This window comes from Eschrichtius robustus, chromosome 11 (assembly GCF_028021215.1).
Source record: "Eschrichtius robustus isolate mEscRob2 chromosome 11, mEscRob2.pri, whole genome shotgun sequence".
NCBI classification, from domain to species: Eukaryota; Metazoa; Chordata; class Mammalia; order Artiodactyla; family Eschrichtiidae; genus Eschrichtius; species Eschrichtius robustus.
The window spans coordinates 24,041,137-24,065,945 of NC_090834.1; the positions used below are offsets into that span (position 1 = coordinate 24,041,137).

Below are 24,809 nucleotides of genomic sequence, written 5' to 3' on the forward strand. Positions count from 1 at the left end.
TGCCAATGCAGGGGACGCGGGTTCGAGCCCTGGTCTGGGAAGATCCCACATGCCGCGGAGCGGCTGGGCCCGTGAGCCACAATTGCTGAGCCTGCGCGTCTGGAGCCTGTGCTCCGCAACAAGAGAGGCCGCAACAGTGAGAGGCCCGCGCACCGCGATGAAGAGTGGACCCCGCTTGCCACAACTGGAGAAAGACCTCGCGCAGAAATGAAGACCCAACACAGCCATAAATAAATAAATAAATAAATAAAAATTTAAAAAAATGCTTGCACACCGGAAAGGATTAAGTTGCAGAGAACACAAATGGACCCAGAGCAACCTTTGCCAAAAGAGAATATTGTGCTAAATGTACAGCCATAGCTCTTTTCCATATGAAGAAACAGTCAGAAGGATAAAAGAACTTGGTCAAAATCACACGAGTAAATAGGACAGAATCTGGTCTGTCTGTCTCAAGGGTTGTGTTCTTTAACCAACAGGCTAGCTTTTCTCAAATCTGATTCATGCATAGAATAACTATGCACCTCTGTTTGCCTTGAATATTCCCTGTTTATACGTATGCCTGCTGCAGTTTTTAACATTGCCCACTTTGACTCCCAAAAGCAACTGAGAATACACAATAATTTGGTCACTCTATCCATGGACCACTGTGGTGGGACTGCCCAGGAAGCTTATTAAAAGTGTAGCTTCCAGAGCCCTACTCCAGATCTAGATAAGTTTTCTGAGGGTTGGCTCAAGAATCTAGGTACAAGTCTTTTTAAGTGGTTTTGTGGAACCCCCCCAGGTGAGTCTCTCGCTCTCTTAAGTTAATAAACCATTTATTCTGCCTCCCGCAGATGCCCAGCCAGGTCCTGTTAAGGTAGGAGTCCCCGCACCACATCAGAGGGATGCTCCCAGCCAAGTAATCTCTGGAGCCTTGGAGAATCTGGATGGTCTCGTGCTGGCCCACCTGCCATGACAAACCTCCTCCAGAGCATTTCCCTTCACATTTTACCTTCTACCACTCCCAAAGGCAGTCTGCTCCAATGAGGCCTGACTTCATCTGTCCTAATGTGCACCCACTGATTCAAGAAGTTTAGGAATACAAGGTGCTGTGGTTCTCAACCAGGGGGGCCCAACCTCTAAAACAGTAGTCCAAGCAGTCTCTGCCTCCTGGGCACATCCCCTCTGCAACAGCCCCAGTAAACGAATGTCCCATCCTTGCTTTTTCAAGGTTGGCAACAGGGAGTCCCCTCCTAAAGAAGGTTCTCTCTCATTGCCACACTCTCAAAGGCTGCCCCCAATGTGGTTCCTTCCTGTGGACCTGATCAGCCTAAGGGCAGAGTTGTCTCTTTCCTTCTCTGAGTCGGACCAAATCGTCTTAGTAACACCTCTTCACAGTGTTGACCATGTGTTTCACGGGGGCTGCTGCTGAGCCTTTATCTCATCCTTTCATGGTGGAGAGAGAGAGGATTATAATGATTTTTACTTCTAGGGGAGAGGGGAGTGTAATGATTATGTTGTCATTTTGTATTATGTCCTTTGGTCATGAACTTGTTTTGAATTTCATATGAAAATGGGCCCACCATTCCCACTTTGTGAGGTCATTCAGCACTCTCATTTTGCACCTTTAACATCTCTCTCAGTATCACTTGGAAATGTTTGAAATGGCATGAGCTTGTCCTCACATTCCTATCAGCTGTAAATCCGGAGCCCCAACATGAACCTAACCATTGAGCAGAACACCTCTCCACTACCTGTGTAACACTGGGTAGGCCTCTTAACCTCTTGGTTTTCTTCAGTCCTCAGTTGTGAAAATGTGAGGGTTCTATGAATTTATATTTGGGGCAGGACAAGGTCGAGGAGAGTGTGTCTTTGCTTTTATTCTTCCAAACTGGAATGTCTTCCCTCTCTTCCCCATGGGTCCAAATCTCACTTGTCCTTCAGTCCCACTGCCAAGGAGCCTTCCCTGATTCCCCAGTCCACACAAATCTCTGCCTCTTAGGGTCAGTGCCATACAACCTAGCTGTCTCTTACGTTAATCTTGCCTCTCAAGCCAATCTCAGAATGTGGGTCTCTCTTGCCCTCCTGGGGCCCCTGGGGCTGTGCCAGCCCACCGGCACGCCCCACGTGGGGTGTCTGCTAGACTAGGGCATGGGTGGGGAGGCCCAGGTGTGAGGGGCCAGGCAGAGTACCTCTGCCTCCCCCCTGCTCTCCTCCACAAAACTGCCCCTCCTCCTGAAGCCTGACCCCCAAGTCACAGGTTCCTTATTATGACCTCACTGGGTAGTGATGACCTCACCGGCCTTCTCACAGTTTCCATTGCAGGGTAACTGCCAACGTGCTGCCCTCAGAGAAACTTCCCTGACAGTTCTCCACCAGATACCAATCTCTTTGGTTGTCTGAGAGAGAATGTGTGACCGGATCCTCTATCTTCACTCTAACCTGTGCTCTGTTCCATGGCTGGGCAGTGCGGCAGGTACACCGAGACCGGGCATCTCTACAGGAGGCATGGTGTACACACAACCTCACCTGGCTGCCTCATGTTCCTGTGGGGCTTGCCCACTACGTATACCTGAGCGCGTTTCCAGCTGTAAGTAATACCAGTGACCTGGGACACCTTCAGGGACCCACAGTGCTCACTGCTGAGGACAAGTGAAAGGTCATCCCTGGACAAGTGTGCAGGATGGTTCTGATCTTTATAAATGTAGCTTTCCCCTTTGGGCTACAGGATGCTTCCATTCAGACCCTTTCCTGATTGGCCTCTTAGCAAAACACAAGTGCATTTTTGTTGGCAAATGGTAAATGGAGCAGTTTGAGGAAGAGGGCCACTCTTGAAACACACCTTCAAACCCAGGCACCTCTGTGCTGTCATGTAGACATTTATATCTGTGCCCTCAGACACATCCCATCCTGAGCTGCTGAGTACTAGGGGAGAGGGTGGTGCCATATTGATGGGAAGACCGGAAGAACCAAGAGGGGTGTTGAAGTGCTAATGAGACTGGAGGGCTGAGGAGATGGTGTCCCCGGAGGCTGGGTTGATGTGAGCCTAGACTTGGTACCCAGAACGCGGTTCTCAGTCTCCTGATCACTCTGCCTCAGTATTTGGCCTTGTTCTAATCTAGATAAAAGTATCAGAGGGCTAGAGTTCAGTGTGGTTGAAACAGGCAGTATAAATGGGGCCCAAGAGGGGTTGCCAAGGTGGGAGGGGTTCTTAACCAATTTATATTAGATTATTTTTTTCCAAAACTTGAAAGACATTTCCATTAAAGCCTCAGAAGTGACAGACTGCAAGAAATGTTTTCTCTGTTGTGGAAGGGAGAGATGGAGAGAATCATGATTGCAATTACTTTTGGGTTCTACTGTTTTCCCTGGAAACGGTGAAGAGACTTCCTCATGTGCTGCAGCCGTAGGCTCTAGGAATTGCTTTTGCAGCCAGTGTCCCTTCCCTAGGGACTCATAGAGGTGATGGGCCAAGGCTGTGTTTTGGATGTCAAGTAGATTAAAGGTCTTCAGCCAGAAACTGGGAGAGACATGAGAGAGGGAAATTCTGGCAGGAGACTGTGTACAGCAGAAGTGACTGATCAGTTCTGATTTTCTTTGCAGCAGCAGTGGCTCCTGTTTCTCCTCCTACCCCTGGTCACTACCGTGTCCTCAACCGAGGGTGTGGAGAAACGCAGTTGGGCTGGCATGGGGAGACATCCTGCCTGGTTGGTGGCTACCGGGCCTACGGGGCTGTTTTTTGGCCACGCCAGCAAAGGTGGAAGCAGAGAAGCCAGTCCCCAGACGTGCTCCCAAGAGAAAGCACTCTCCGAAAAGTCGCGCAAAGATCTGGGTTGCCCCAGACCCAAAATCCGGCGATTGGAGCATTCAAGCAGTTTCGGACTAGAAGGTGCTTTGATTCTCAAGCAGGGTGGCCCAACCTCTGGGCACATCCCCTCTGCAACAGCCCCAGTAAACTAATGTCCCATCTTTGCTTTTTCAAGGTCGGCAACAGGGAGTCCCCTCCTAAAGAAGGTTCTCTCTCATTGCCACACTCTCAAAGGCTGCCCCCAATGTGGTTCCTTCCTGTGGGCCTGATCAGGCTAAGGGCAGACTTGTCTCCTTCTCTGAGTCGGACCAAATCGTCTTAGTAACACCTCTTCACAGTGTTGACCATGTGTTTCACGGGGGCTGCTGCTGAGCCTTTATCTCATCCTTTCATGGTGAAGAGAGAGAGGATTATGATTTTTACTTCTAGGGGAGAGGGTCGTGCCATATTGATGGGAAGGCCGGAAGAACCAAGAGGGGTGTTGAAGTGCTAATGAGACTGGAGGGCTGAGGAGATGGTGTCCCCGGAGGCTGGGTTGATGTGAGCCTAGACTTGGTACCCAGAATGCAGTTCTCAGTCTCCTGATCACTCTGCCTCAGTATTTGGCCTTGTTCCAATCTAGATAGAAGTATCAGAGGGCTAGAGTTCAGTATGGTTGAAACAGGCAGTATAAATGGGGCCCAAGAGGGGTTGCCAAGGTGGGAGGCGTTCTTAACCAATTTATATTAGATTATTTTTTTCCGAAACTTGAAAGACATTTCCATTAAAGCCTCAGAAGTGACAGACTGCAAGAAATGTTTTCTCTGTTGTGGAAGGGAGAGATGGAGAGGATCATGATTGCAATTACTTTCGGGTTCTACTGTTGTTTTCCCTGGAAACGGTGAAGAGACTTCCTCATGTGCTGCAGCCGTAGGCTCTAGGAATTGCTTTTGCAGCCAGTGTCCCTTCTCTAGGGACTCATAGAGGTGATGGGCCAAGGCTGTGTTTTGGATGTCAAGTAGATTAACGGTCTTCAGCCAGAAACTGGGAGAGACATGAGAGAGGGAAATTCTGGCAGGAGACTGTGTACAGCAGAAGTGACTGATCAGTTCTGATTTTCTTTGCAGCAGCAGTGGCTCCCGTTTCTGCTCCTATCCCTGGTCACTACCGTGTCCTCAACCGAGAGTGTGGAGAAACGCAGTTGGGCTAGCATGGGGAGACATCCTGCCTGGTTGGTGGCTACTGGGCCTACGGGGCTGTTTTTTGGCCACGCCAGCAAAGGTGGAAGCAGAGAAGCCAGTCCCCAGACGTGCTCCCAAGAGAAAGCACTCTCCGAAAAGTCGCTCAAAGATCTGGGTTGCCCCAGACCCAAAATCCGGCGATTGCAGCATGGTGCCAGGAGGTAGACCCCACAGAATCTTGCTGGCTGAGCCATTCTGAAGAGAGGGTAATGGTGTAACTGCCTAAGGCAGCGAATGCCTCTTCCTGCAGTGACCCACCCCGTCCCCCCACTGCCCACTGCCACAGATTAGAACCTGCGTCGTTCTGTTTGAGCCTTCCTCAGCCAGGAGCCTCCTTCCACACTAAATGGCCATAAGCAAGGAGCCTCAGAAACTGAGGTTTGAAATGAGAGTCTGCCCTGAACATCCCAGGGCTGAAGCTGGCCTGGAAGAAAACGTGATGTTCCTCTGCTTAATCCTCAGAGGCCCCTTTGTGAGCTGATGAAAGAAAAGTCTGCACTCTGCGAGCCGAGGAGGATGCAGGAGCAGAGACAGGGTGCAGAGAAGCCTTAGCAGTCTACCACATGCGCTCCTGCCCTGAGCCATTGTCAGCGGCCACCACCACAAACCAGGGGGGAGCTGGGTTTTTTGAAACTGAAAGCAGCAATCTGTGGCTTCCCAAAGAGCCTCCTGCCTGGGGTCTCAGGAGGCAGGCTAGAGAGACCCAGGAAGACCTGCTCCCTGAAGCAAGAACAGGATGGAGAGTCAAGCAGCACGCACCCTGCCCCGAGGTTCACATGCTCCTTTATTCCCAGCCCTTTCTGTCCCCAGTGGGGTCCCTTAGTGCTCAATAAAATGTTTTTCTGTAACATTTCTAGGGTCGCCAGTGCTCAGACTTAGGTCACTACCCCTGTGCTAGGCACTCCTGCTACCCAGGAAAGGTTCCAAAGGTGGAACAGCTCCAGGGGGTGCCAGGGATCAGAGCAAAAACTTGAGAGGCTGGGGATGAAGGAGTTTGGGCACAGTCCCTAAAGCATCTCAGTTGTTGAGCTTCTGTGAGAAGGCACATCCCCTATGTGTGTGTGTGTGTGTGTGTGTGTGTTGGGGGGAGGGGGGTCCCCAGAGGAGGCAGCTAGGGGGAAGGCCTGAGGCTGGAAATGGGGAATGGCGTGTGGCCTCTGAGCAAGCACAGGCACTTAACCCTTGAGGTTTCTGGGAAAGCTAGAGCCACAAGGGCCACGAGATAAGGCAAGTGTAGCAGCAGAACCCAGGTGCCAGGTCTTTCCTCAGAACCTATACTTCTCCACGAGGCCGGGCCTTCCACGCTGAGGTAGGAGGGATCCTGGCCAGAAGGTCAGCCAGCAGCTCTGGGAGGAAGGTTGCTGCGATGGGGGCTCTGCTGCCATGGAAATGACTTCATTTCCTTCCACTCAGCCTACTGACTGGGTTCCTGCTCTGTTGAGTAAAAGGGTCGTTGACTCTCCCCAGAAGGTTGTTCAGTTCACATCCCAAAAGTCCCTCTATTCAGGCCCCGGGGAGGTGTAGCAACTCCTGAGGGCGCTCTTTCCTGAGGCTGGCTGACAGAAGTGGGGGAGGTTCCTGATAGTTCCCAGGTGCTGGTTGAAGTCCCCAGAAAATGGTCATGCAGGTTGGGGAGTCAAGTAGGTGGAGAGAGAAGGTCGGGGGCAGAGGGCCCCTTCCTGAATCCAGAGCTCACAAGGTTAGCCCATTTCCAGAAACTCTCTCTTCCCCCACACCAGCCCACATGGCCCAGTACCGGGCAACCGGGAGCCCAGAGCACTTGTGGCCGCAGAGACACTCACACGCAGCCCTCGGAGTGGGCGGGGCCGGCTGCAGGCAGATGGGGACGAGGTGTGCTCCCGGGAGGCCTCGGGCTGAGGGTGGCCCTCTGAGAGAAGCACCCCAGCTTGGCCAGGAAGGTTAGAGGCGGGGGAGAGCAACCTAGGGCGCCCCCTCGGAGCAGTGGGAGTGGGAAGAGGGGCAGGGGCGGAGGGAACCCGTAATGGGAGGCGAGTGGGCTCTCAGCAGAGGCCAGCTTACCCCGCGGGAGCTGCCTCTGAGCAGGGGGCGGGAGGGCAGTGCCGCCCTGTGGCTGCCGGGCTTCGCGGATCGCTCTCCGCACACGGGTCGCAGGGCCCTGTGACTCTGTATCCTCTCCCTCACCCCGCCCCCCTCGCGAGGCCGCGCCGCTGGGTGGCCTGTGTCGACGGGCAGAACCCCATCGCCCGCCCCTCTCAGACCCGCCTTTGCCCACCTGCCTGGCCCTGTGCAGCTTGCGGCCCGGGGGCCTTGAAGGTCCCCGCGCACTCAGCCAGCGGCCTCTGCTGTGTCTGCTGCTGCGGCCGGTAACCCGCGTCCAGACCACGCCAGGCACCTCCAGCACCCCAAGGCCGCGGGAGCGCACGCGGGCCCTGATGCGGGACTTCCCGCTTGTGGACGGGGGGCTGCAGTGTGTGCAGGCTGGTGGGGGCCTAGCCTGGCCCTGGGCAGGGGAGGAGGTCCGGAGCATGCAGACCTAGTGGGGAGGCTCCCTCACACCACCACTGGATGTCCTCTCCATCATCTATGGATGCCCTTCCCCTTATCTGTCATGCCCTCCCTGGTGGGAACCCCTCAGCCCAGGCCTCAGCTGCTCCTAGTATAGTCTGTGTGACAGTGTGAGGTGGGGGACCCCCCGGCTGGCCCAGGCCAGGCAATGTGTCCTGCCTGATCCCAAGACCTAAGGAGCCCACCCATTTGCCTTGACCTCCCTCCAGCCACAACGACATGCCCCTGGTCCTGAGGCAGTTTTACCACAATGGGCTGGATGTTGATCTGTGCAATTTCAGCCATGGCCAGACCAGCTTGGACAGGCTGAAAGACGGTCTCGTGGGTGCCCAGGTACCAAAGGGACACACAAGGTGCCACCATGGCTGCTGGGGAATGTGGGGTAGTTTGGGGGCCTCAGAGACCACAGGTTAGTCACATTGGAACTAAGTTACCATAGTGACCTAGAAAGTGCCATGCCATGGATGCTGGGGGCTACAGGGGTCACAGTGAGCCAACCTGACGGGCATCCAAGTACCACAGAAAAAGCAACGCATTACATGTGACTTCTGGGCACAGTGAGTGCTGTGCCAGCTGAGGCGGCTATGAGAAGCCCAAGAAGTTCCAAAGCCCAAACTAAGCCCTGGCCTTCCCTCAGTTCTGGTCAGCCTACGTCCCATGCCAGACCCACGAACGGGATGCTGTGCGCCTCACCCTGGAGCAAATTGACCTCATCCGCCTCGTGTGTGCCTCCTATTCTGAGCTGGAGCTTGTGACCTCACTTAAAGGTAGACGGGGGACTTCCCTGGTAGTCCAGAGGTTAAGACTCCACGCTTCCACTGCAGGGGGCTCGGGTTTGAGCCCCGGTGGGGGAACTAAGAGCCCTCATGCTGCGCGGCATGGCCAAAAACAAAAAAAAAAAGGTAAACAGACTGGTGGTGGTAGGTGTTACGGACTTCAGTAAGCTACCCCTGCCTCTGAAAATGACCATCTGACCTACCTGCCCCCAGCTCTCAACAATACCCGGAAGTTGGCTGGCCTCATTGGTGTGGAGGGCGGCCACTCACTGGACAGTACCCTCTCCATCTTGCATACCTTCTATGCGCTGGGTGTGCGCTACGTGACACTCACCCACGCCTGCAACACGCCCTGGTGAGCGCAGTGCAGACGGTAAGGGCCCAGTGAGGCAGGGATCTGCCCAAGATCACGCTGGGGCCCAAAGCAAGTTTACCCCTGGGATCCGGCCCTGAACCTGGGGTGGGGAGGGGAATGGAGGTTTGCAGAACAAGACTGAATCCCCAGAAGGGCCCTCCTACTGCCAGGCACAGCCCAGTTTGGGTCCCTCCTCTTGCACCAGGGAGTTGCAGGTGTAGACGGTTCGACAGAACCTCTTTCTAGGCTCTTGTAGCCAAGTCATGGCCACCAATCAGACTGCCTCCTGGCCATCCTGCAGGGCACAGAGCTCAGCAAAGGGTATCCACCCCTTCTACAGCAATGTCAGTTGACTGACCGGCTTTGGCGAGGTAAGGACCCGGGTTCCATACCCTGCCCCACATGAATGTACAGCCCCGCCTGTTCCCTACAGATAAATGCACACAAGGTAAATGCAGCCCTGATGCCCTCTCCCCATCCTGTCCCTGCAGACGGTGGTGGCAGAAATGAACAGCCCGGGCATGATGGTGGACTTGTCCCATGTCTCGATGCTGTGGCACGGCGAGCCCTAGAAGTGTCACAGGCACCTGTCATCTTCTCCCACTCAGCTGCCCGGGGTGTGTGCAAGAACACTCGGAATGTTCCTGATGATATCCTGCAGCTTCTGGTGAGAGACTGCCCTGGCCCTCAAACCTAAAGCAAGAGGTTCAAACCAGGAGTCCTTGAACCTGAGCCTCTTCTCCCTCAATTTCCTCAAACCCCAGGTTAAATATCTTCTGCCCCCCAAACCCACGGTCCACAGCCCCTGAACTCTTGAGCCCTAGGTGGGGGTCTAGGTGGTAAGATACTCCTCCAAACCCGGAAACCCAGGGCCAAGACACCACCCAGACCAGGGCTGCGGCTCCTCCATTCACACAAATCCAGAGAGGAGACGACTCTGACCTCAACACCTTCCTCACAGGGGCCGAGAGAGTGAACAGGCAAGTGGCTGTGCTGGGGGCCAAGCTGACTGTCCACCGGTCCGCCCCTGCAGAAGAAGAACGGTGGCATCGTGATGGTGTCCTTGTCCGTGCGGGTGCTGCAGTGCAACCCGTTAGCCAACGTGCCTACTGTGGCAGGTGAGCCTCACCCTGGGCTCTCTGAAAACTCTGATTTGGAGCTGAAGCTGGGTCCAAATTTGGGGAGGATTTCAGAAGAGCCCCAGTGGTTTGACCCACCTGTTGGCAATAGGTACAGCTCCCAAAAACCCAATAATGGACGGTACACAGCACCTTGGTGCCATGTGGAACTGGAGCCACAGAATCAAAACTGCGATAATGATGGGTATCAGGGAGGCTGTCAGACACAGAGCCCGGGTGCTGCCCAGCTGTGCCTCTGCAGGGGCTCCTAAAGCGCACTGCCCCTACCTCTGGCCAAGGGACTGGACAGCTCCTTAGGTCTCTGGGGTCTTCATCAGTTGTACTCTTGCTCCTCTCACATCCTCCACACCCGGGGAAAGGAGCCCCCACAGGTTCTCAAGGAGACTGGGAGGCAGGGTGAATCTTGGGTGGGAAATGGCCCAAACAGGGGGCTCTGGGGTCCACTCCAAATCTGAAGTCCAGTCTAGAGCCAGCTGGGATCACTTCAGATCAAACCTCAGGGCCCTCTAGTTGGTACTCTCGGTGCCAGGCCACGAAGGAACTGGCCTGTTTGGCCTACAGGCTGCAAAAAGGGGAATCAACAGAGGCCAGTCATCACCCCCACCTCTGCCCTGGAAGCCCCACACTGCTGACTTCCCATTCTTAAGATCACTTCGACCACATCAGGGCAGTCATTGGATGCAAGTTCATCGGGATTGGCGGAGATTATGACGGGGCTGGCCGGTGAGTGCTTCCCCGTGGCTTGTTTCGGGCTGGCTGGGCAGCAGTGGGGCTTTCACAGCCACCGTGCCCACCACACTGTGGTCCTCATGGCCTTGAACATAGCCTCAGGTGTGCTGGCCCAACTGGTATCTCCCCTCTCCCAGGGTCTGCTTCCTGGGCTCTCCTGTCTGTTTGGCCCTACTCTAGGTCATCGTATTTGTCTAAAACACCACACAGAGGTCATCTGCCCAGCATCTGCGGCCATCCAGTGCCAGCAGACCCACGGCCTCTGAGCAGACTCTTAGCAAGGTCTGGGCTGGGCTGACCATCTTCTCTGCCTGCAGCTGGGTCTGTGCATGCAGGGGGGTCAACCCAGTTCTTAAAAAGCTTTTCTTCTCTTTATAAATGGAGGCAAAAATTGCATTCAGTGAAAGGCATAGATCTTAACAGTACAATTCAATGACTTTTGACGAATAGTTGAGGCGCTTTTGGGGCCTTCCTCTGAAGGATGAAGAGTAGGAGTGAATCATTTACTCTCTCCAAGTCTCCATTTTCCATATCTGACCAAGGCTGGGGTTCAGTGGACCCTGGACACATAGGGCTTTGGTTCTGACTCAGGACCAGGGAACAGGTCTGAGGCCCAATAGCTGGCTGGCTGGCGGCCACACAGGTTCCCACAGGGGCTGGAGGACGTGTCCATATAGCCGGTACTGATAGAGGAGTTGCTGAGGCGTGGCTGGAGTGACGAAGAGCTCTGGGGTGTGCTTCGAGGAAACGTGCGGCGGGTCTTCAGACAGGTGGAACAGGTATGCTGGGCTGGGCAAAAGAGGAGCTCTGAGCAGGTGGTCTGAGCAGGTGTACGTGGGGGTGCTGTGAGAGGTGCTGCCCGCTGACTGCCGCCTCCAGGTACGGGAGGAGAACGAGGGACAGAGTCCCTTGGAGGATGAGTTCCCAGATGAGCAGCTGGGCAGCTCTTGCCGCTCCGTCCTCCCACGTCTGCATCAGAGAGAGGATCTGGCTCCAGGCCAGAAACTAACCAGAGCTGCGGTTCGTGGGGATCCCATTTTGCCACCTAAGTGGGCATTCTCAAAATCTTGCCCCCACATGGGCCCAGGCCTCACAGTTATTGCTGCCTTCCCAGTCCTCATTGTTTGGCTCTGGTGATCCAGTTAATCCTGCCAGATGTCACTTTGGCAGCCACAGATACCCCACAAAGTTTCCTTGCATGCGACCACAGACATTTCCTATGTATTATTCTTTTCTGATAATTCTTTCGATGTATCCCTTCTGGCTTTGTGCAAAGCGATTCTTTGTTTTGTACACGGGGACCACATCTGGGAAAACATCGCCGCACCCTCATAAGTGACAGGGGGAGACCCGAACTGGCCAAGCCATGACAGGAGCTCGCCGCTGCTGAGCTCTACAGATCCCGCTCCTTCCACACAGTTCGCCAATTCCGCGGCGAGCTCACCTTTCTTGAAGTTCTTCCCTTAGGAGACGTGTACAATGCAGCAGGATTCTCAATCCGTTCCCCGTGGTCACTTGTGCTAGATGGAGCTTTGCAGTGTTCTGTGCTGGCCGTGGGCCGCTGGTGGAACACTGTGTGACAACTGCCTGCACAGGACTTCAGGGATAATGAAATGTCTGTCTTCCCAGCCTGACGCTGCTGAAAACCACGCTTCCCAGAGAAGGAGAGAGATCCAGCTGGTCCACACCTGCATACACATTTGTTGACATGTGCAGATGACAGCAGGCTCTAGCAGGACCTACATCAGCCTAAATTCAAGAACTCGGGTGCCAGCCCTTGACAGCCGCTGAAGGGGGGTTTACAAGAGATGCAACCTCGAACCATACCCTAGGCTGAATCAGAGATGCTGTTGGAAGAAATAGGCCGTTGTGTCACTTTAACGAAGAGTTTGGCCATGAGAAAAGTCCCCCAGAGCCCAGCACTGTGAGAGAGGCCTCACCCACAGAGCAGGGCAAGTGTCCCAGGCAGGGTGCCCCGCGCCCGGCACCCCACCAACCCAGCAGGAAGGTGCCCCCCCTACGCCCCAGACAACGGGAGCTCTCCCTTCCTGAATAATTGAGCTTCTCATCCAAAAGAGGTTCTCTTCCCACCCAAACATTAGAGCTTCTAAATATTTCAGGATCCCTGGGTTGTAGAGGGTCACTCGCCGTGCCCTTTGGATAAATGAAGCCAACGTCAGCTGCTTCTGGGCTGGCCTTGAACAAAACCATCAAGGTCGAAAATCTCTGCTCCTTCCCTTCCTCCCGTCACCCCCCGTCAAGCCTTTCCTGCTGCATGCAATGACCCGGCTCTTTTGTGAGCAGGTGAAGAACACCCACGGTGCGTGCAGTTCTGTGGTCCCTGCAGAGATGAGGTGGGTGAGGGGGACCCTCAACCACGCTGGCCTCTGCTGCCATCCCCAGGGCCCTTGATACAGGCTTCAGCACAGCACAGCCAGCCTCAGGAGGCCTGTGGGACCACTGGGGCCCCGGCGGCGATCCCCTGGATGTTCCTGGGGACGCTCCCACGACTCCAAGGCAAGCCCTGCCAGCACCCAACTCCACCAAGCTGGCACTCCTTGCCTTTTCCGGATTCTGTTTGCAGCCCCCTCCTCATACGCATTCTCAAAGCTTCCAAGGGGGATGACCCCACTTCTAGGCTACAACTCCACCCTGAAGGCAGCCCCCGACCGACAGCACCGCCCGCCCCCGCGGCAGGGCAGCCCTGAGTAGCTGCCCCTCCACGTGGACTGTCCGTTCCCAGGTCCCACGCCAGCCCGCCGAGGGGTGGAGCCTCCAGGAGAGCCACTGTCCGCTCGCACTGCCCCAGCATCACCACCGCCACTTGCCGCCACTCTGCACTTGCCTCCTGTGTGCTTCCCCACCCCGGTCCCCTGCGTGGGTCCCCCGCTGCGCGTACACAAGCCTGTGCAGAGGCAGAGCACAGCCACCAAGTCTGAGCCTCGCCGCTGACGTCTGTGCTTGGAGAGGCTGGAGGAAGCTGCTCCCCAGTCGCCTTCACCGCAGGGTCCTGGTACCCAGTCTGCCTCCAGCAGGGAGGTGATGGGACCCCACGGAAGGACGCCCAGAAGCGCTCCCGGCCTGCGCGGTCTGGGGCTGTTCAGCTCTCTAATGCTGGGTCCTTCGGAAATAAAGTCTTCAGTCACCTGCCTGGGCACCCCATCCCCTCTGAAGATACAAACTAAACCTCCTCCAGGGTCTTGGCCTGGAGGGAGGAGCCGCCCAGGGTCAAAGCCCATCCCTCTCTCTTCCCACCTCTAGACCTGTGGGAAGGGCTCAGGCTAAACTCCCGGTGCCTCTTCTCTCAAACCCTCAAATGACAACAGAAGAGGTATGTCTGTCCACCTTGCAGGGTCCTTACTCCGCCTGCCAGTAGGTGACATGGTCCTGGAGGTTCTTCTTAAACTGCCAGTCTCACTGTCTTAGCCTCAGAGTTACACACGCCCAGGAAGGACCCCGGGTACACGGCGTCCCGTTACTCCCAACTCTACTCCTGAGCGTCAGGGTTAGCTGACAGCAGGGGACAACCCATTTCAGGGATTTCTCATTTCCAAGGGCTCTTGAATGCAGAAAGAGCCCTAAGAGTCAAAGGAATTTAGCTCCAGTGGTGAAGTTACAAGTCATCTGGCAAACACTTACAGCTGGGGGGCCAGCTGAGCACCCCCTTAAATCTCACCACACAGACTCTGCTGATCCGGGCTGGCCGGTGTGGTTCTCCTAAGGTTGCTTGTGATATTGATCATCTTGCTGTACCTCCCAGTTAAAGACACAGCCTTAGGAAGATGGCTGGACCCAGACCATCAGGCAATCATATTTACCCATTGACCTACCCTCTTCCTCCCTCCTTCCTCCCTCACTTTGGAAGCTTTAAGCGAAACACATTTCACTTCCCACTTTAAAATGAAATCATTAGCCTCTAAATAATGAACCTTGCATGGATAGGAGGGCAGGCAGTCTGCACACACACCTGTGCTGGTCGATGTGCCCAGTGAAAGGGAGGAGCAGAGTATTCCCCAAGGGGCTTTCTCGGAGCTTCAGAGGCTGAAATTTGACGGTTGACGGGGTGTACACATTAGGAAGTGAAAGAGAGAGACTCCAGCTGCAGGAGAGGAGGGGAGAGACTCTCAACGCTCTTCCTAGGTAGTGAGCTGTCAGAGCGAGTGGCATTCCTCCCCATCACGCCCATGAAACAGTAAACACAGCACATGTCTCTGTGTCCTTTTCCTAACAATGAATTATTTTTTAAAATATTTTAACTTTGTGTGTTGTTGTACAGGAGGGTGACTGAGGGATATATTTGAGACTAGGACCCCTAACTCCATGAATAGCAAAGTTAATATCTGATGCAGCCAGGACGTTGCAAAGCCTCTTGGGACCCCAGGTACCCAGGATCGCTGTGCACGGAAGAGCCAGCTGCCCATTCGCTGCTCATCCCCCTGCAGGCTCCCCTGTCAATTGCTTATGTACCTCCTGTCTGTATGTTCCCTGTTGCAGCTCACGGTGCTTGACTAACTGAGCCCGAAGCATTCAGAGCCTCTTCTGCTGGGTGCACAGAGCACTGATCCCAAGAGCTGCACCACCAAAACAGGATTCTAGGGTCGACAAAATGGGAAATCTTGCACAGTTTATCCTCTTTCTAAGGATCCACCGTACTTTTTGTTAGTAAAGCCTCTTAGATAACCTTTAAGAAAGACACCTGGGTTTTTTTCCAAACTCACTAAACTTTTCCCATAATGAAATTTTTATTAATATCCTGCAGACTTGTATTTCACAAAAACACTCAGGAAGTCTTTTCCAGAATCGTATAGGTCGTGTCTGCAACAGCAGTTCTCGTGCAAATGCAGCAGTGAACTTTGCATGACTGTTTCAAGGATGTTTAATTAAAGCCAAGGGCATGATTCCTAAAATGCAATTCAGTGAAGATCATTATACAAGGAAATAAACTAATATGGTTCAAGTAACTGGCCTTCTGGTAGACCAGTGAGAGGCATCTGCCTCAGAGTGCCTACAGGGGTGGATGGGGCGGGGGACCTTGGATGGTCACTCCTAAAGGGCACTCCTCTCCCAGACTTTGTAAGTACTGAACAGCCAACAATTCGAGGTTAGACTCTCAGAGGGAAATCAAAAGCACTGTTATCTTGCTTTAATAATTGAGGATAGGATCTATATGCTTTGGAGACGAGAAAAGCAAATGGCAGAGATGCCATCCAAGTAGGAAACTTGATGAGCTAATCAGTATTCTCCCCTGAATGGAAGTCTCTATCCTCCTCCAGGACTGAGGCAGGGACAGACTTGCCTGAGGTCATATGGTGAGTTGGTAAGGGGAGAAAGTCACATCCAGTTCCCTGACTCTATTCAGTGATTACTCACCCTACCAACAACCCAAAGACCTCAGCTCTTCTTGAATATTTTGAACTGAGTTGTGGGCTTGTAAGGTGCCCAGAAGTTTTTTATGGTTTTGTTTTATTTTTATTAAGTAGCTGGAAGTCTGAGACCACGATTGATGCACATCCAGAGGAAAGGGAAGGAAAAGAGGAAAAAGTAGATGAAGTGCGTCCTCCTGAATTCTTGCTATTTTGTTTTCAAACTTCACTTCTCCGTACTCTAACCATGAAAATACCGATGGTCATGGTGAGGGCAGTGGCTGTGATTTACTGAGCACCCACTCTGTACTATGTCCCGTCTTAAGCAGGCTCTCTTGATTCTCATGCTGGTTCTGTCTCATTTTTCTGACTTTTAAACCTTGGAATGTCCCACCCACTCCTCTTCTCCATCCTCACTCACTCCCTTGATGATCTCATGCAGCCCCAAGATTTTTAATGAACTACACACTGATGATCGTATCCCAGCCCCAGCCTCTCCCAGGGCCCCAGATGCTCACACGCCTCTGTCTACCCAACACCTCCACTTGGGTATCCAAGAGACTACTGCTGCTTAATGCGCCTGAAGCCAAATTCTTGGTTCCTGCACCCCACAACCAAAGGGTTCTCCTTTCACCCAGTTCTCCGTTTCAATATGTGACAACTCCAGTTTACCCATCGTTCAGGACAAAATCTTTTTTTTTTATTGCAAAAGTGTTGTTTCCTTTTTTTTTAAATTTTTATTGGAGTAGAGTTGATTTACAATGTTGTGTTAGTTTCAGGCGTACAGCAAAGTGAATCAGTTATACAGATACATATATCTGCTCTTTTTTAGATCCTTTTCCCGTACAGGCCATTACAGAGTATGGAGTAGAGTTCCCTGTGCTATACAGTAGGTCCTTATTAGTTACCTATTTTATACACAGTAGTGTGTATGTGTCAATCCCACTCTCAGGACAAAATCTCGAGGTCTCTCTTCGTGTCTCACTATTCACCCAACCCATCCCGCATACTAGCTCATCCTACAAGTTCTACCTACAGAATATTTCCAGATTCTGACGGTCACTTATCACCACGACCACTGCTGAAATCCAAGCTCCCTTCCTCTCTCACCTGGAGATGCAATCACTTCCGACCTGGTCTTTTGGCTTCTCCACTTACAGTGTTGTTGTTTTTTTTTAATTGGAGTATAATTGCTTTACAATGTTGTGTTAGTTTCTGCTGTACAATGAAGTGAATCAGCTATAGGTATACATATATCCCCTCCCTCTTGGACCTCCCTCCCCTCCCCCAATCCCACCCATCTAGGTCGTCACAGAGCACCGAGTTTACAGTCTTAAAATCTACTTTCCACTGAACAACCAGAGTGGTCCTTCTAAAACGTACATCAGGTCATTTCTCTGCTCCAGGCCACCAGTTGTTTCCCATCTCACTTAGAGTAACCCTGCCAGGCTGCATGATCCAACCAGCCCCTGCGTGCGCGCGCACACACACACACACACACACACACACACACACACACACCCTCTCTGCCCTCTTCTCCTTGACCCCCACTTTCCCACCCCTCCAGCCACACAGAGCTTCTTCATGCTCCTTGAACTTGCCAAGCACTCTCCCACTCCAGCATCTTTGACTTGCTCTTTGCCCTACCTGGACATCTATATGGCACCTCATTTTCTTCCAGGTTCTGTTTAAGTATCATCTCATCAAAGATGCCTTCCTTGACTTTTAAGAAAAGTCGTCCACACATGCATACACTGTCTCCCCTACCCCTCACCCCAGCTTTATTTTTCTTCTAAGTATCATAACCACCTGACACAGATGTCATTGCCGAGTTTTTCGTCTTCCCATGTTAGACTATTAACATCCGAAGAGGAGAGACTGTTCTGTTTACTGCTTGATTTCCAGCACCTAGAATACGCCAGAGTATGTATTTATATGTTTATATTATTTGTTAAATCAGTGAGTGCAGGTACCGTGATCCAATTTTACAGATGAAGAAACAGAGACTCTTAGAAGCTGATAACCTGCCAAAGACCAGTAAGCAGTAAGTTCAACCAGTAAGTTCATCAGATACTGGAGTCTTTGCCTTGGTGTCCAGTCCCCTGTGGTGCCACCACATCCATCACATTCACAACAATAAGGCATCTCCTTCTCCCGACCTCTCTTCTCCTGCTTCCGGGAAACAAACTGCTCTCGGGAGGTGTGGTGGGGAAATGCACAAACCAGCAACAGGCAGAGAGAAGTACAGGGTGTGTGCGGTTTTATTGGTGCCACACACCCAGCCTCTTCTGTCTCTTGTAATCGTTCTGATTACAAGTTCTGATAAGTAATCAAATTGGAAACCATTAAAGACAAAGAAAAATTATTGAAAGCAGCAAGGGAAAAACGACAAATAACATACAAGGGAACTCCCATAAGGTTAACAGCTGATTTCTCAGCAGAAACTCTACAAGCCAGAAGGGAGTGGCATGATATACTTAAAGTGATGAAAGGGAAGACCTACAACCAAGATTACTCTACCCAGCAAGGATCTCATTCAGATTCGATGCAGAAATCAAAAGCTTTACAGACAAGCAAAAGCTAGGGAATTCAGCACCACCAAACCAGCTCTACAACAAATGCTAAAGGAACTTCTCTAAGTAGGAAACACAAGAGAAGAAAAGGACCTACAAAACAAACGCAAAACAATTAAGAAAATGGTCATAGGAACATACATATCGATAATTACCTTAAACGTGAATGGATTAAATGCTCCAACCAAAAGACACAGGCTTGCTGAATGGATACAAAAACAAGACCCATATATATGCTGTCTACAAGAGACCCACTTTAGACCTAGGGACACATACAGACTGAAAGTGAGGGGATGGAAAAAGATATTCCATGCAAATGGAAATCAAAAGAAAGCTGGAGTAGCTATACTCCTATCAGATAAAATAGACATTAAAATAAAGAATGTTACAAGAGACGAGGAAGGACACTACATAATGATCAAGGGATCAATCCAAGAAGAAGATATAACAATTATAAATATATATGCACCCAACATAGGAGCACCTCAATACATAAGGCAACTGCTAACAGCTATAAAAGAGGAAATTGACAGTAACACAGTAATAGTGGGGAACTTTAACACCTCACTTACGCCAATGGACAGATCATCCAAAATGAAAATAAGTAAGGAAACAGAAGCTTTAAATGACACAATAGACCAGATAGATTTAATTGATATTTATAGGACATTCCATCCAAAAACAGCAGATTACACGTTCTTCTCAAGTGCGCACGGAACATTCTCCAGGATAGATCACATCTTGGGTCACAAATCAAGCCTCAGTAAAGTTAAGAAAATTGAAATCATATCAAGCATCTTTTCTGACCACAACGATATGAGATTAGAAATCAATTACAGGGAAAAAAACGTAAAAAACACAAACACATGGAGGCTAAACAATACATTACTAAATAACCAAGAGATCACCGAAGAAATCAAAGAGGAAATCAAAAAATACCTAGAGACAAATGACAATGAAAACACGATGACCCAAAACCTATGGGATGCAGCAAAAGCAGTTCTAAGAGGGAAGTTTATAGCTATACAAGCCTACCTCAAGAAACAAGAAACATCTCAAGTAAACAATCTAACCTTACACCTAAAGAAACTAGAGAAAGAAGAACAAACAAAACCCATGGTTAGCAGAAGGAAAGAAATCATAAAGATCAGAGCAGAAATAAATGAAATAGAAACAAAGAAAACAATAGCAAAGATCAATAAGACTAAAAGCTGGTTCTTTGAGAAGATAAACAAAATTGATAAGCCATTAGCCAGATTCATCAAGAAAAAGAGGGAGAGGACTCAAATCAATGAAATCAGAAATGAAAAAGGAGAAGTTACAACAGACACCGCAGAAATACAAAGCATCCTAAGAGACTACTACAAGCAACTCTATGCCAATAAAATGGACAACCTGGAAGAAATGGACAAATTCTTAGACAGGTATAACTTTCCAAGACTGAACCAGGAAGAAACAGAAAATATGAAGAGACCAATCACAAGGAATGAAATTGAAACTGTGACTTAAAATCTTCCAACAAACAAAAGTCCAGGACCAGATGGCTTCACAGGTGAATTCTATCAAACATTTAGAGAAGAGCTAACACCCATCTTTCTCAAACTCTTCCAAAAAACGGCAGAAGAAGGAACACTCCCAAACTCATTCTATGAGGCCACCATCACCCTGATACCAAAACCAGACAAAGACACTACAAAAAAAGAAAATTACAGACCAATATCACTGATGAATATAGATGCAAAAATCCTCAACAAAATACTAGCAAACAGAATCCAACAACACATTAAAAGGATCATACACCACGATCAAGTGGGATCTATCCCAGGGATGCAAGGATTCTTCAATATACACAAATCAATCAATGGGATACACCACATTAACAAACTGAAGAAGAAAAACCATATGATCATCTCAATAAAGGCAGAAAAAGCTTTTGACAAAATTCAACACCCATTTATGATAAAAACTCTCCAGAAAGTGGGCATAGAGGGAAACTACCTCAACATAATAAAGGCCACATATGACAAACCCACAGCAAACATCATTCTCAATGGTGAAAACCTGAAAGCATTTCCTCTAAGATCAGGAATGAGACAAGGATGTCCACTCTCACCACTATTATTCAACACAGTTTTGGAAGTCCTAGCCACGGCAATCAGAGAAGAAAAAGAAATAAAAGGAATACAAGTTGGAAAAGAAGAAGTAAAACTGTCACTGTTTGCAGATAACATGATACTATACGTAGAGAATCCTAAAACTGCCACCAGAAAACTGCTAGAGCTAATTAATGAATTTGGTAAAGTTGCAGGATACAAAATTAATGCACAGAAATCTCCTGCATTCCTATACACTAATGATGAAAAATCTGAAAGAGAAATTATGGAAACACTCCCATTTACCATTGCAACACAAAGAATAAAATACCCAGGAATAAACCTACCTAGGGAGACAAAAGACCTGTATGTAGAAAACTATAAGACACTGATGAAAGAAATTAAAGATGATACCAACAGATGGAGAGATATACCATGTTCTTGGATTGGAAGAATCAACACTGTGAAAATGACTATACTACCCAAAGCAATCTACAGATTCAATGCAATCCCTATCAAATTACCAATAGCATTTTTTACGGAACTAGAACAAATCATCTTAAAATTTGTATGGAGACACAAAAGACCCCGAATAGCCAAAGCAGTCTTAAGGGAAAAAAAACGGAGCTGGAGCAATCAGACTCCCTGACTTCAGACTATACTACAAAGCTACAGTAATCAAGACAATATGGTACTGGCACAAAAACAGAAACATAGATCAATGGAACAAGATAGAAAGCCCAGAGATAAACCCACGCACCTATGGTCAACTAATCGATGACAAAGGAGGCAAAGATAGACAATGGAGAAAAGACAGTCTCTTCAATAAGTGGTGCTGGGAAAACTGGACAGCTACATGTAACAGAATGAAATTAGAATACTCCCTAACACCATACACAAAAATAAACTCAAAATGGATTCAAGACCTAAATGTAAGACTGGACACTATAAAACTCTTAGAGGAAAACATAGGAAGAACACTCTTTGACATAAATCACAGCAAGATCTTTTTTGATCCACCTCCTAGAGTAATGGAAATAAAAACAAAAATAAACAAATGGGACCTAATGAAACGTCAAAGCTTTTGCACAGCAAAGGAAACCATAAATAAGACGAAAAGACAACCCTCAGAATGGGAGAAAATATTTGCAAATGAATCAACGGACAAAGGATTAATCTCCAAAATATATAAACAGCTCATTCAGCTCAATATTAAAGCAACAAACACCCAACCCCAAAATGGGCAGAAGACCTAAATAGACATTTCTCCAAAGAAGACATACAGATGGCCACGAAGCACATGAAAAGATGCTCAGCATCACTAATTATTAGAGAAATGCAAGTCAAAACTACAATGAGGTATCACCTCACACCAGTTAGAGTGGGCATCATCAGAAAATCTACAAACAGCAAATGCTGGAGAGGGTGTGGAGAAAAGGGAACCCTCTTGCACTGTTGGTGGGAATGTAAATTGATACAGCCACTATGGAGGACAATATGGAGGTTCCTTAAAAAACTAAAAATAGAATTACCATATGACCCAGCAATCCCACTACTGGGCACATACCCAGAGAAAACCGTAATACAAAAAGACACATGCACCCGAATGTTCATTGCAGCACTATTTACAATAGCCAGGTCATGGAAGCAACCTAAATGCCCATCGACAGACGAATGGATAAAGAAGTTGTGGTACATATATACAATGGAATATTACTCAGCCATAAAAAGGAACGAAATTGAGTCATTTGTTGAGACGTGGATGGATCTAGAGACTGTCATACAGAGTGAAGTAAGTCAGAAAGAGAAAAACAAATATCGTATATTAACGCATGTATGTGGAACCTAGAAAAATGGTACAGATGAACCAGGTTGCAGGGCAGAAGTTGAGACACAGATGTAGAGAACAAACGTATGGACACCAACGGGGGAAAACTGCGGTGGGGTGGGGATGGTGGTGTGCTGAATTGGGCGATTGGGATTGACATGTATAAAGTGATGTGTATAAAATTGATGACTGATTAAAAAAAATAAAAAATAAATAAATAGAATTTAAAAAAAACAAAAAAAAAACAAAAAAAAGAAATGTAAGGGATGATTCTGAAGAGTAGGCTGTCTTAAGATGCAGTTGTTCAATTTTTATAAACATGTGAATTCCTTTTAAGTTTGACTTACATTTCTTTCCTTTACTTGTCAATATACTGTACTACATAATGATTTAAGCAGCCATAGACTGCTTTTAATCCCAAAGAAGATGTACTATTAGCATAAAATGTAGTATTTTTGAGTGCTTTAATTCAGAACTATTTTTGTTTAGTTTTTTTTTTTTCAGATCTCCACACTGAATTCAATTTCTTAAGTGTGTATTGCCTGAGCCACCATGTGGGTCATTTTTCTTCATTCTAATACTATTAGAATGTATTAGAATGAGAAAAATCATTCCTAATACTATTGAAACTTGTACTAGTCAGTGTTTTCCAGAGAAACAAAACCAATAGGAGATATTTTTTAAATTTATATTTGTTTTTTTATTGCATAAAGAGATTTATTATAAGGAACTGATTCACATGATTACAAAGGTTAAGAAGTCCCAGGATCTGCAGTCAGCTGGAAACTCAAAAGAGCTGATGGATTTAGTTCCAGTCTGAAATCTGGTAGACTTGAGACCAAGAGGAGCTGATCTTTCAATTCAAGTACAAAGACTAAGAAAGGAAAAAAGACCAATGTCCCAGCTCAGCACTCAGGCAGGAAGAGTTCCCTGTTATTCTTGGGAAGGTCAGTCTTTTTATTCTATTCAGGCCTTTAGACTGAATGAGGGCCACCCACATTAGGGAGGGCAACCTGCTTTATTCAGTCTACTGACTTCAGTTGTTAATCTCATCAAAAAAAAACACCCTCACAGACACAAACAGAATATGTTTGACCAAATATCTGGGTACCCTGTGGCCCAGTCAAGTTGACACACAAAATTAACCATAACATAATTTGAGCATATCCTTCAGTTTGGCTATTTTTCTTCTCCAAATTCTGACTCTCTGGGCATAGTGAAGGAAAATGGAAGGGGGCCACACAGGGACCACAACTCAGGATGGTCTTCCTGGTCCTTAATCTTAGGAAACCATGTGAAAACAGTTGCCACCATTTTTAAACATTCTCAATATCAGTTCTGCTGAGCTTTTGCCTTTTCTACAGAACATAAAATGCTTCCTCACCTACCCATTTATGTCACCAATGGCATAGGCACCCAGAGGGTTTGACATGCATAAGTTTCATTACATGATTGGCTCCTTGAGCTGATCTTACCAGCCTCTATGAAGATTCTCTCAATTATCTCCTCTTGTTCCCAACCAAGCAGAACAATCTGAACAATCCAACCCATTCAGGGCCTCCTAATAATTACAGCAATTATGTGCACACATTCTACCTTTGGGGTCCGTTTTTATTTTTAAAGTCAAAGATATGTCTATTCTTTAATTTGACCTCAAATTAAAGATTCCACCATAGTGCTGATGCCTGATACAATTAATCTAATAGTGCTTTTCTGATCAATTTTCTTGCATTAAGTGAAATGCCTTTAAATGTCCAAATAAATAGGATATGAATAACAAACAATAGCCTAGAAATTACCATTTTGAGAAAGAAAAGAACTTAGAGTCACTAAGAGCCAAAATCAAGAGTTCTTATTCTACGTTTACATGAAAAAAAATAGTTTGTTGCTTATTTCTATATATTAATGATACCAAGAAGCCTTTCTACTCTCACTAAAAGTAAATGATGCAATCTGTATGATTCCACTGGATAAAATTCACCTGAATGGTAATACATTACATAAGGCTGAAATTGAACAGAAGAGGGAAGGCACCACTGTCAGCTCCTCCATGGTTTAGAACCCCATTCTTCTCTCAGATTCACAGTTGTTCCTAACACTCATATCATGCTTCTGTATATCAACAACTCTTCCAAACACTTTACATCTATCAGCTCATTTATCTTCAGAACAATTCTATGAGATAAATATTATTTTCATTCCTATTTCACATGTGAGGCAAAAGAGGCACAGAGAGGTTAAGTAATTCATGTAAGTCTCACAGATAGTTTGTATAAGAGATGAGACTCAACCCAGGGAGTATGGTTGCAAAGTATACGATATTAGTCATACTGCATATTCCCTTTCTATCATGTACCACACATGGTAGCTCTAGTCTAACATGCAATCCAAGTTAGGCT

The 24,809-nt window shown here is 48.6% G+C and overlaps 1 protein-coding gene and 2 pseudogenes across 1 annotated transcript in view; all 3 read left to right on the forward strand.

The window, feature by feature from the left end:
- The window catches only part of LOC137771278 (ankyrin repeat domain-containing protein 17-like), an 80,730-nt gene extending 78,385 nt beyond the window's left edge, over positions 1-2,345 (forward strand). Inside the window, 1 exon segment of the mRNA XM_068554485.1 lies at positions 2,293-2,345. Within this exon segment, the coding sequence (XP_068410586.1) occupies positions 2,293-2,309 (17 nt within the window). The 3' untranslated portion in view covers positions 2,310-2,345.
- A 43-nt stretch (positions 2,346-2,388) lies between these two features.
- On the forward strand, positions 2,389-5,795 carry LOC137771279 (DPEP2 neighbor protein-like; annotated as a pseudogene).
- A 1,214-nt stretch (positions 5,796-7,009) lies between these two features.
- Positions 7,010-11,709, forward strand: LOC137772154 (dipeptidase 2-like; annotated as a pseudogene).
- The last annotated feature ends 13,100 nt before the right edge of the window (positions 11,710-24,809 follow it).